The 13416-nt window shown below is 38.0% G+C and overlaps 2 protein-coding genes across 3 annotated transcripts in view; one reads left to right on the top strand and one right to left on the bottom strand.

Moving 5' to 3' along the window:
• MIGA1 (mitoguardin 1) overlaps positions 1 to 9698 on the bottom strand; it is a 35466-nt gene extending 25768 nt beyond the window's left edge. The window contains exons 1-6 of the mRNA XM_032217213.1: positions 9600 to 9698; positions 8438 to 8604; positions 4607 to 4784; positions 3430 to 3566; positions 2930 to 3056; positions 422 to 558 (exon numbers count right to left, since the gene is read on the bottom strand). Of these exons, the coding sequence (XP_032073104.1) occupies positions 422 to 558; positions 2930 to 3056; positions 3430 to 3566; positions 4607 to 4784; positions 8438 to 8536 (678 nt within the window). The 5' untranslated portion in view covers positions 8537 to 8604; positions 9600 to 9698. The remainder of the gene's footprint in view (positions 1 to 421; positions 559 to 2929; positions 3057 to 3429; positions 3567 to 4606; positions 4785 to 8437; positions 8605 to 9599) is intronic.
• Positions 9699 to 12320: 2622 nt separating this feature from the next.
• Positions 12321 to 13416, top strand: part of USP33 (ubiquitin specific peptidase 33) — a 30845-nt gene continuing 29749 nt past the window's right edge. For both annotated transcript variants that reach the window (XM_032217947.1, XM_032217948.1), the window contains exon 1: positions 12321 to 12781. The gene's annotated coding sequence lies outside the window, so the exon portion shown is untranslated. The remainder of the gene's footprint in view (positions 12782 to 13416) is intronic.

Genomic DNA, 13416 nt, shown 5'->3' on the forward strand with positions numbered 1-13416 from the left:
TAATGTACGCGCACGCACACACACACACAAACACACACAAAATATTTGTCCCTAATCAATGAAATGTTTAAATTTTTTTTGAGTTTATGTGTAGTTATTTTTAATACTTCAAAACCATTATGGGCAATCATCATATTAACACAAGAATCGGCACATAAATTTTTAAAATATTTTTGATGCTAAAATTACAACAAATAGTACAATTTGATATTGAGGAAGAATGACAATATAAGCAACATATTCCTGGGAGAGCATTCATTTAAATTACAGATACAAGCCGTCTTTCTTAATGTCTTCAGTGGAAAATGGAATATACAGTTTTAACCCCCTCCTACATTCATATAACAGCATAAAGTTACCTAATAAGCAGCAAATGCTGTGTACTGACATTTTCTTACTGGCTTCCAGGTCTGACACTTACCTCTATCTGTTCTTCTGCAATAGCATCACCTGCTCCAAGCTTGATGGCACCACAGCTGGCTTCATCCTCAACTTGTCTGTTACGAAAAGTCAATGCCTGTTCCCATCGTTGTAGTGCTTCTTCAAACAGCTCCATTCCTGAAAAAAATGATAAAGCTTCCTTATAATCACACATTTTCTTTATTTTATCTGCAAGTGTGAATCACTCTTCCTTAAGCACACTGTACTAGATGTTCTGGATAGGAAACCCTGAGAGAAAGTGTCAAAATACTACAGCCCACAAAAGATCTGCATTCAATTAGCTGTCCTCTCCTCCCCAATTTATTTCCCTGGTGTATTGGGAACATCCCAACACACCTTCACCTTCAAGCATGGTCAAAAGGGTTAATTAGATGGATTTAGATTCCATTTAGATTCCATTAACCAGACCCGGTTACAGCACAGAAACCGCTTTGGTCGCATTGACCGATGATCTCTGGAGAGCCAGAGATGGAGGATATTCCTCCATCCTGGTCCTCCTTGACCTCTCAGCGGCCTTCGATACCATCGACCATGGTATCCTTCTGCGACGACTGCGGGAGGTGGGAGTGGGAGGCACCGTGTTGCGGTGGTTCTCTTCCTATCTCTCGGACAGGTCGCAGTCGGTGTTAGTGGGGGGGCAGAGATCGTCCCCTAGGCCCCTAACATATGGGGTGCCTCAGGGCTCGGTCTTATCCCCCCTACTATTCAACATCTACATGAAACCGCTGGGAGAGATCATCCGCAGGCACGGGATCAGATACCATCAATATGCGGACGATACCCAGTTGTATCTGTCCGCCCCGTGCCGACTCAATGAAGCGGCAGACGTGATGAACCGAGGCCTTGAGGCCGTTAGGGACTGGATGAGGGTTAACAAGCTTGTGCTCAACCCAGAAAAGACCGAGTGGCTGTTGTGTTTCCCTCCCAAAGATTCGACCAATATTCCATCACTCAGGCTGGGGGGTCAAATTTTATACCCCTCAGAGAGGGTTCGCAACTTGGGAGTCCTCCTAGATCCACAGCTATCGTTTGACCACCACCTGACGGCTGTGACTAGGGGGGCATTCGCCCAGGTTCGCCTGGTGCGCCAGTTGCGACCCTACCTGAATCGGGAGGCACTCACAACAGTCACTCGGGCCCTTGTGACCTCTAGGCTGGAATACTGCAATGTGCTCTACATGGGGCTGCCCTTGAAGAGCATCCGGCGACTTCAGTTGGTACAGAACGCGGCCGCGCGAGTGATTGTGGGTGCACCGCGGTTCACCCACATAACACCTATCCTCCGCGAGCTGCGCTGGCTACCTGTCGATCTCCGGATGCGCTTCAAGGTGCTATTAGTCACTCATAAAGCCCTGCATGGTAGTGGATCTGGATACTTGAGAGACCGCCTCCTGCCAATCACCTCCCTGCGACCAATTAGATCACACAGATTGGGCCTCCTCCGTATTCCATCAGCCAGCCAGTGCCGGCTGGCAACTACAAGGAGGAGGGCCTTCTCAGTAGTTGCCCCGACCCTTTGGAACGAACTCCCCGTGGAGATTCGTACCCTCACCACCGTCCAGGCCTTCCGCACAGCCCTCAAGAACTGGCTAGCCCGTCAGGCCTGGGGACAAGGATAGCCGCCCCTCCCGAATGATGAATGTATGTTGCTTATTACTTTTATTATATGTGTCTATGTTACTGTTTGTACTTCCCCTCCCTGATTTTATGTGAGCCGCCCTGAGTCCCCTCAGGGAAAAGGGCGGCCTACAAATGTTAATAATAAATAAATAAATAAATAAATAAATTATACTGAAGTGTTTCAGAATAAATACCTAATATTCTTAAAAGCATAAGATTGAGTGGGCACATTGAGACCACAGAAATCAACCTTCTGCTTTGTGCAACAACCCATCCTAAACTAATTCAGGGATTTGAAGAATACTATCATGACTCTTTTGAATTTTGGTGTTGGAGAAGATTCCTGAGACAGTCAATTAAACAAATAAATGGATCACTGAACTAATCAAGCTAGCATTCTCAGCTGAGACACAAATGGCCAGGTTCACATTATCCTACTTGTGACACAGTGTGTAAATACCTAGCTCTCTGGAGAAATCTCTCATGCTGGGGAAGGTAAAAGAAAAGAGAATAACCAGCAGCCAGGTGAATGGACTCAGTTACAATGACAGTGGTGCACTACTAAAAGACCTGAAAGACCACGCTAGAGATATATCATCATGGACAAAATCTATGTGGTTGCTAAGAATGAACACTAAGTTGATGGCGTATAATCACTCAATCCATGTTATGAGATTCAATAAGAAAGCATTTTGTGAATTTGCATCAGTATCTATTAAACCATAACTTTTATTTAAAAGAATTCTAATTGTTCTTTACATCAGCATTTCATACTTTTGCACTGAAAGGTGAAGTGTTTTAAAATATGTTTATTTTATTTTGTTATACTGTACTTCTAATAATAATACCATAAATATTATATATTTACCCATCAAGTATAAATTTTCTGGAGTAGTTACTGGAATATTGACTAGCTTCATATTATCTTCATCTGTTTTATCCCAGGAATTAGAATTCACACAAACACAACTAGGACAAGAGATGGCACTGTGGGCCTAATTTAAAAAAAATCAATATTTGCATGTAAGCTAAGGGAAATATAACAATATATTTCTAGTAGTTATATTTTACTCTTTGGTTTCATGAACAATAAGTATAAAAATTGGTTTCATAAACAATAAGTAGAACAAAGTATAAAAATCACAAATAATTGTGGGCCTATAATAACTGACTTCACTATTCTAGGAAAATAAGTAACAATTTATTTGAAAATATTCATATACTATTTTTAGTGAAATGCTTTTCAAAAAAAGAGAAGTATGTGAATACAATACTTGTTTTTTATAAAGAGTTCTTCAAGCAAAGAAAACAACCATCTGTTTTTCATTCCTAAAATACATATAATAGTTCTCAATAAATCACACTTACTGAGGCCAAACTCTGCATAGAACCAGAATATTTATTGAAGAGATCACCACTGGCATGGATGTAAGATTGAAAACCTTTTTCTTTGATGGAATTCAGTGAAAGTGTTAGATTTTGTTTGCTACTGGAACAACTAGAATCTGAGGACGTAAAGAGGATGAATAATAGTTTTAGCTTATGTGCATCTTCTTTTTCATTAACTAAGGAAAAAGACTTAAAATAAATATTATTTTAGAAATACATGTATATATTATCAACGCTATATAATGGATGAGATATTATATATGTGAGCATGGATCATGTTTTTTTCTATTGTTTTCTGCATGGAATTGTGCACATTTTATGGACAACATGATTTGAGGCTGTGAAGTAAAACCACTATTTGGTGCATGGTATTTAGTTTATTAGTAAATATTATAGTGGACCTAGAATTATATGGAGACAAATTCAATTGAAAATGAGATTATATGGAGGGCAAAGGCAAAAATAGAAGGAAATTTCTGCCATGGCAGTAGTCAGATAAGCAGGGCTTAACCCAGGCAAAGTAACTTGAGAAAACATCTCAGTTAAGATACTTCATAGTTCACATGAAATTAGACTGAGAAAAGGAAAACTTATTCAGATTTGCAAGATTTTTACAGAATGGTTGGGATCAGCCTACAATCACTACATAGTCACAAATGAACTAAGTCTATTCCCCCTTGACTGCCGTTGAAGCTTCTTTAACTCTAACCAAATACTGATCATTAGTTGAGAAAATTCTTATGCATTGGCTTTTAGGAAAAAAATCAGTTAAACTGAACCTTCACATGTGGGCCTGGTCTTTCACACCTCACAATTCTGTTACTATAGCTGTTACAATAAAAGTAATCCTGATTTACATGGTATTGCTTTCTTAGTCTGGTCAACCACATAGGGCTAGATGTTAGATTGTACAAGGTTGAAAAAATAACTATTTATATTTCAATTGTAATCCAATACATTTCCAGTTGCATATGATCATTTGAGACCACGCTCTACTTATTCAGTTTTACTTGTTTCCATGTAGTTGTGAGCTATGCAACATAGCTGATACGTCTTTGAAAAGAAATCTCACTTCAGTAAGGCTTACTCCCAAATAAATGTGTTATCAGGTAACTCTCTTTTGACATTAGCTTTCAATAGAGAAAATGTCACTTACTTTTCTCTGACCCAGAAGTTTTTGCATAATCAAAAATCAGATGGTCTGATTCCCATGGAGATAGTTTCCTGGTTTTCTTCCCACGTTTTCTTTTGAAGTGATGAGCAAGGAAAATCACAGTTATGGCACTTACTGCTGTTATCGCAAATAGTTTCTTTAGCCCTGGTGAGATTTTAACCTTAAAACAAATAGTTTAAAAAAAAGTTATATTACTTTTGTGCAGAAATACAAACAATTTACTTTTATAAGCCTGTTACATTCATGTATTAAATATGAATTCTGGGTTCAATAATGTAAGCACTTCTATCAACACATGAACCTCAATTCACATTATTTAGCATATTTTAAATCGAACTGTAATTTAAAAAGAGTACAGACATTTTTAGAATCATAGTCGCCCAACTACATGGCAAGTATACTAATTCCACTTACTTTATATTTGAGATGAGTGAATTTGTTTGTAGTTATTTTGGTAAAGTAAATGTCTTATTTTTTGCATTACATCCAGAAAATCCAAAAAGACAATTTCAGTTGCCATGCCCTAGTACCAGGGACCTCAAAATATGTGTTTGTGCATGAAAACAAAGGTGAAATTCGAAAATACCATAATTTTCAATGAAGAATCTAATGAATTGCAAAAATCTGTATAGTTAGATATGCGAATGGGAAGAAAAGGAGGAGGCACAATGAAAATTAGCAGTGTGTGGCAGGAAAATTGGGAAGTGGATGGAGCCCATAGGAGAATGGGAAGAAAAGAAATAATGTGAAGATTGATAGGTGTTAATAGGAAGGTTATGGTGTGCTGGCTGATGAGAAAGAAAGAGGAAAGCCACTATAAATGTTATGGAGCAATGGACAGGAAAAAGGCAGGCAATACTCCCAATGTGCATCTCTGCTTATGCAGTGGAAATATGGATTGGAATGTAAATACATTTTATTTCTGCTCTGTTATATTACATTGCATTCTCATTAATTTGCTGTTATAAGAAAAAACATTTCTGGTATTTGTAGTTAAAGGAAGAAATGAATAATTTTTGCTATTTAATTATGAATTGAGAGTTTTTGTTAAAAGGCAGGGTTGGCTTAAATGACAGGGATAAGAGTCCCTAAAAAAAGTAAGATGGGGTACAATATCAAAAATTTGGAAACCCTCGTCCAATTCTCTATCCATAGTTTTATCATGTAGAGATTACTTACTGAGAGTTCCCAGAATACCTGAGATGCAGCGAGAAGAGCCAAAGGTTTTCTGCAGGAGCTTCCTTCTTAAGGAATGTCTCCCCGTTAGTTATAAGAACTGCACTCTCACTCCTAATATTCGGGAGGTTTTTACAACTCGGCTTTTAAAATACGTGTTAGGGGTCTGAGGTAAGAATGGGAGATGTACTGCATTGGGATGAATCATATATAATGTACATTTTCCTACATGTTGTTCAAAGTTGCACACTGGAAACAACATAAAAGGATTTGGAATCAGTCAATCTGTAGAAGCTGGAAATGTTCCACTGTTAAACTTTTAGTAGTATATAAAATGACTAAATGGATCAAAACTACATGGGCAATATGTCATTGAATCGAATGTATTTATTCATCCTATCTCTACAATGACCCATCTGCCAAAGGCACTCAGGATGACAATCAAAAGTAAAAACAAATCAAATACATAATCCATTACATTACAGTAGGGGAAAAGGTTAAGATCAAGGTTCTTAAAAAAAACACCTCTCAATAGCAAATAAGAACAGTATCAGAGCTCCATTAATACTATAGTCCCAGTTCCTAGGGGAATAACTAGGTGTTCTGGAAGGTCAGCAGTCTCAGGAATGTCCATTATCTCAGGGAGAAGACTGTTTCACAAGACAGGTGCCATGAGAGAGAGGGCACAATTCCTAGCAAACACCAAATAATGCTGCTTCACCTATTGGAACCAGGGCATGCTCACTCTGCCCAATCCGATGGGATGAGCAGAAATCAACAAAGACGGTCCCATAAGTAACCTTGAACCTAGGGCTTCAAAGATAACATTAACATTATGAATAGTATACCAAAGCCTGCAGGAAACCATTGTAGCTCACATAGCAGAGATAGTACATGTATATATTGTGGAGCATCCAATACCTCATATGCCACTGCATTCTGGACCAATTAAAGCTTCTAAATGTTTCCAAGGACCACACATAGCACATTCAATAATCCAGTCAGGAAGTGACTAAGGTATGAGTGACCCATCAGCAATGACTTTGGATCTAGGAATTGGTGCAACTGACACACAGAAGATATAATTGCATAGTTTTCTCACCACCACAGCTGACACTTGCTCTTAAGCAAGAATCCTGAGCCCATGAGGTCTCCCATATTATATACAAACTCTGCCTGGGGTAGTGTTACCCCATCCAGAATCAATGACAGAAAGCCACTAGATACAGGAGAGCCCTAAAACCCATAGCAACATGATCTTGTAGAATTGGGCTAAAGCCAATTCTTCATCCAGATCCGCATAGCTTCCAGGCATTGGGGGGAAAATCTCTCAGGCATAATTTGAGTGACACAGGACAGAGATAGATACCTGAGTATTATCAGTATTCTGTATTAAACGACTTCATGCCAGGCTTCAACCCAGGGTGGAGAAAGGCCATCCTGATCTGATCTGTGTATGTCATAATTAAGACTGTGTATAGATTCCAAAGTACACAATCTTATCAGTTATAGTATCTACCATTAGTATTGATATGTAACCCCTAGAAACATTGTTAGGGTATGACTGATCACCAAACTGTTAATTATGAAATGGTTTCAATTTATTCTGTTTACCAGCTCCAAAAATGTAAGACTTATAGCTCTTTTGCTATGCCTTCTCCCTAGCTTTTTCTCCACCCTAGGGGAAAAGCCTACCTGACAACACCCAAAAGAATTGGGCTGATCTCTAGTAAAATCGCAGTAAAAAGGCATACTGTATAGAAACTGTATTTATGGATCAAGATCATTTCTGCAAAGCAAGTTAGACTGCTGGATATAATATGGATTTTCAATCTTCTGAGTAGCAATTGTGCATGTAAATAATAACTCCACATAGCATTTTATTGCTGTGCATGGTTTGTCTGGGACTGCAAAATAGCATTGTGATTATTATTGCAGGTTTTGCAAAGAAAGCTTTTCTGAATCATATTTCTAATCTGCATTTTGCATACCTGAAGTTTAAGATGGCAGACATTCTTTTTTAATTTTAATTTTTTCAACTTAAAAATGTTATTGTGTCAAATGATATAAAACCTTCGCTCTTCCAAATTATAGCATAATACACAAGCAAATCTACATTTAGAGTACCACTAGCTTGCAGCAAATAATTAACTTTAACTCTATTTTTCTTTGTTTCTTCTTTTAGCTTAATCATTACCCTAATCTGTTTTAGATACAACTAGCCCTCCCTAAAAAAAATATACTTGCAATGTATATATCCCTAATTTCACAAACCACAATAAATAAGTCAACTTTAAAGAGTTTCATATCAATGTATCCATTAAAGCATAATGAACAGAAAATTAGGATATCAAAACCACTGAATCTATAGAAAGAAACCAGAAAAAAACCTCTGTTTTATTAGTCCCTGAAATTCAGCAATTATAATAATAATAAAAACCTAAGGGAATACAAGGGAGGGAGGGTGTGGTTCTTAGCAAGATAGCATTGGAACATATTTTCCATAATAATACAAACTAGTAACATAATACTTCTAGGCATATAAACATTATACTTTAATAAAACAAAGACACATAATAAAAAGCACTCTGAAGCATTTCAAACAGAGCTATAAAGAACAACAAAGGCAATCATTACCTGTATCAGTGAATTATACCAGGAGAGTGGAAGATCAAATACTCTTAAAGCTGCTGTCTTCAGAGGAAAATGAGTCTCGTTAGCCACATCTTCTGACATTGCTCCTTCTTTCCTATATCATCATCTATTGATGCTAAGTCCAGATCATATTATTCAGGATAGACAATCTGCCAAAGACAAATATTGGACTAGCTTTGAGACATTCTTTCAATGGTTTCGTTTCAATCAAGAGTACTACAAAAAAAAAAAACCCTGCATGCAGTAATACACCTTGAATGTTGCGGAAAGTACAATGTTTGAGCTTCTCAGTAAAGACTAATTCTAGCTGCCTTTCTATAGCCACATGCCCAGGAATAAGCTCCATTTAACTTAAGGGAATTCTGAGTAAAATGAAAATTGTGTTATAAACCAACAGTTACAATCTGAGGAGAAAAATTGCTCAGTCACAGAAGGAAAGGAGGTTATTCTTAAAAAGAGCATATGATTTCGGATATGCTCCTTATCAATTAAAAATATTCATGAGCTTGTAATGTATTTTTTAACTGCCAAAGCAGCTTCCCATAAAGATTTTAATTAGCCTCAAGACACAAAGATATATTAGAGCAAATAATATTGCTGCACAGCCAGGATATACATATACTAACTTTCCTTGGTATTGCTGGACTGCTAAATCTCTTGATATAATTACCAGGAGATACAACTCCTAAACTCCAAATGAACATTTAGAATTAACAGAAAATGTAGTTCTTGTCACTTCTACAACTGTATTGAAAAGCATGAATTGTTTATATATATATATATAAATGGCTGAGATAGGAAGAGCAAAGAATCTTATAAGATTTCATTGCATATTTCAAACAGCTGTATAATTATATCCCCATGGGTTAGCAGAAGTATCCCTTGAGTCAAGGGTGATAAACAAGATAATGGATGCTTAGGATGATGTAAATATGAAACTGTGGTCATGGATGACAGGACCTTATAATTTTCTAAAATCCCAGTATATTGACCACAATATCTTCATCATCTGCTAGACTGAAGACTTCTTGTCCTGTTTGGGTGAGATGGGTAGCTCTTCTTATACAGAGGAAATAAATCTTTTGTCATTGCTTAAAAAAAAGCAGAATGAACTAATTAAGTTGGAAGGACTTCTGTCAGTTACCTCTGCAGGTATGTCACCCAGCTCTGCTTTAGAGGATGGACTCGTTTCTCGTTGCACCAGTCCTTGCTCTTGCTAGCGGTTTCTGATGGAGCTGTCAGGAGGAGGAAGATGCAGGCAGAGAGAGAAACCATAGAGATAGAAATGTAGAGCAACATGACTCTTGGATAAGAATTTGATTAGTGGTCTCTATAAATATCAAATATTGGCTTATAAAACTTAACATGTCATCCTTATGTTAAAAAGGATTGCAGGAAGAGATAGCGACATGAATTCAGGGGAATCTAATTGGGTTTTTGTCTCAACTGAGGTATGTTTTGCAAGAGATAGTTATTTTAAGAGTATATACAAGTTAGATTGGAACAAAATAGAGACTGTTATCCTATGAGGCTGCCTCAGAAGAAGAATGATTCATACTGTTTTGCTCCATGACATAGGAATAAGACAGCCACCTCAGGAACGGAGCTTAGATACTTTAAAACCCTTAACTTAACTCTGAGTTAAGTTGGGCTTTCATCGTTGATATATTTTAGATGTATTAGTTGCTATTTACAGGAATTCTTGATTTTACTGAAGGAATGGCCAAAATGTAATGCATAAAGTATCTTCAGGATGGGCACATTCACATACCGGAATATCTTATTTCACATGTGTTACACTCGTAGAACATAGAATAACAGGGTTTGAAAGGGACATTGGAGGTCTTCTAGTCCAATCCCCTACTCAAGCAGAAGACTCTATACCATCTGGACAAATGGTTGTCCAAACTCTTTTTGAAAATATCCAATGAAGGAGTAACTTCTGGAGGAAAGCTGTTCCACTGATTAATTGTCCTCCCTGTCAGGAAATTTCTCAATTCTAGGTTAGATCTCTGTTTAATAATCTTATACCCATTACTTCTTGTCCCATCTTCAAGTGCTTTGGAAAAAGTATTGACCCCTTCTCTTCTGTAACAGCCCCTCAAGTATTGGAAAATTAGTCCTTCTTTTCATTAGACTAGGCATAATTAGTTCCCATAACTATTCATCTTATGGCTTAGCCCCCAAGCCCCTTATCATCTTTGTAGCTCTTCTCTACATTCTAGAGTCTCAGCATCTGTTTTTGTATTCTTAACAGAACTGGATGCAATATTCCCAGTGTGATCTTATCAGTGCAATATAAAGTGGTCACGTTATGTGATTCTGATACAAGTAGTCCTTGTGTTACAACCACAATTGAGCCCAACATTTCTGTTGCTAAGTGAGACCCTTATTAAGTGAATTTTGTCCCATTTTATAACCTTTGTTGCCACAGTTCTTAAGCGAATCACTGCAATTGTTCTTAGTAACAGGGTTGTTAATGCATCCCCCATTGACTTTGCTTGTCAGGAGGTTGCAAAAGATGATCACATGACCTGTGACACTGCAACCATCATAAATATGAGTGTTATCAAGAATCTGAATTTTGATGCTGCAATGGTCATAAGTGTAAAAAATGATCATCATCTAAGTCATGTCATGTTTTCAGTACCATTGTAACTTCAAATGGACATTAAACCAACTATTGTAAATAGAGGGTTACCTGTATTATCCCTCGGTTGATACAGCAACTTGTACGTGACCCTTTTTTATTACTCTTGTCTACATTTTACTTAAATTTAATACACTCGGCTTTTCTATTTTTCTACAAATATCACTAAGTTGAAGAGATAGTTGCAGAAATTCCAGTCTCAAATAACTTACCAATTTCAATTTTATACACTTTAAATCAGTTTTGTTTCTATTGAACACAGTGGAGTTTTACTTTTCTACTAGATAGTAGAAAAGAGATGTGGAAAACATTCTTTATGATCATCCAATGGTCATCCAGAATTTGCATTTCATACAAAGTAACCCTTGCCACTGTAACCAAGTCCATCTACCTTGCTGCTGTTTTCTTCTTCTTTCTTCCACCATTTCCATTATTAGAGCCTTCTCCAGTTCTTTTGAGCCTGGCTATTTCTTTTTCAACTTTGGGTTGATTTATTTGACAATCAATTTGTTTCTTGGCTATCCTTGGTATTTTCAGGAGCCTTCTCCAACACCAAAGTTCAATACTCTTCCTTTCCTGCTTCTTCAAAGTACAACTTTTGCTTCATTAAGAGTATTACAGGGAATATTGTGACTTGAATATTTCTTACTGTTATTGATACATTACAATATCTGAATATATTTTCAAAAGACTTGATGGCCATTCTGCCAAGTTATATCTACTCTGTAATGATGACAGGGGATGTTTAATTTAGGTTGAATTATGTATTGGATTCCCTTTGTCAAGAACTGTCCATAATAGGAACTAAGATGGCCCTAAGACTGCATTACATTAAGAAAATTAATTAAAATTAAAAAGAATAACTGTTTCCATATTAGGAAACTTGTAAGCAGTTACGTTTAATATTAGCTATCATGATACAATATGGATTAAATGTCTGCACAGAATAAACTCCCACAGTAGGTTAACTTTGGGGTAGCAGCCAAAAACCGTGAAGACATCCTGGAGGATATTGCTTCTTAATTTTTCTATATTTATGAGGCAGTATTTCGCTGAAGGGAAACACAGGCAGAAACGTGTTTCCGAGACCAAAGGAAATGAAACCGAATAAAAAACAAGGCTCCCTACGTAAACTTCTCTTAGAACCGGCCGGCCTTTCGAAATTAGTCTCCTCCTCCTTTCCTCGCACAAGGGATCTAACAATTCCTACCGTCAGCTTTATGCGCAGGCGCGCTCCTACCTGCGTGCTTGTCACCTCCAGGACGGACGGCGCGCCGGCTGAGGAATACCATCGCCGCCATCTTTGCTTTGGGCACGTTCGCCGTCTACGCCAAGCCCTCTCGAGCCCCAGGAAAGCCAGAGACGCCATCTTTGTTGCGGGGCTCAAGGAGAGCTGAGGAGGCGCCGGCGTTCGGGAACCCGCTGGAAAAATAAGGGGGGGAAAAGCGAAGGAAACTGAGGCGTCTCCTCGTCTTTCTCTCTCCTCCAGCGCTCTGGGACGCTTAGGAGACAGGTGAGGAGGAGGAGGAGGAGGACGAAGAAGGGTAGGAGCGGTGGCTTTGAGATGGAGAGACCGTTAAGGATGTAAAACCTTGAGGTTTTCGGATGAAATTCCACTCCTTGCCCTCAGGACCTTGAAGGGCGTATTCAGGGGACGAGTTTACCTGCTGCTGCCGGTAAGAATGCCATTTTCTTCCTTCAGGAACCAGTTTTAGGCTCTTCCCAGCTTTGTCTCTCTTTCTCTGAACCATAGCTCAAGTCCGGAATCTAGTTTAGAATCGCTTTTTTAGATGTAAAATGTACGAGGCCGGTCCTTTTGAAGCCGAATACAACCTCTGAACATGTGCAGAGTCCCTTCCTAGATGAAGCCTCGGCGTCTCTAAAGAAAACGAGGCTTCTCCTTGGGGGAAGCATTTACCCCTTGTGTCCAGATATTTTTCTAAGTTTAAAATAAAATAACTCCTGAAGAAGAGATGCCCCCCTTAGATCCAGAGATAAATGAGATTTTTTTTTTTGGAAACCATAATAATATAACTGAATAATGTTTAATTTATGAAGATCAAAGATACCCTGAGCCATATATTGTTTTGTACAGGAAGAATAGATACAAGGCTTCAGGGAATGAAAATACGAATGTGTTCTGTTTCATAAGACAGCACTATTATAGAAAATACACCTGGGGAAAAAAAAGAAATGCAGGTCTCTCAAATCTGTGGGATAAAATATATGTTTGTTGGTGAGGACAGGGAGAGAAAAATTAGAGGATTACCTTTATGTCAGCGTATTGCTTCATTTAATGCTGCCACTTCGT

This window comes from Thamnophis elegans, chromosome 5 (genome assembly GCF_009769535.1).
Source record: "Thamnophis elegans isolate rThaEle1 chromosome 5, rThaEle1.pri, whole genome shotgun sequence".
Taxonomy (NCBI): Eukaryota; Metazoa; Chordata; class Lepidosauria; order Squamata; family Colubridae; genus Thamnophis; species Thamnophis elegans.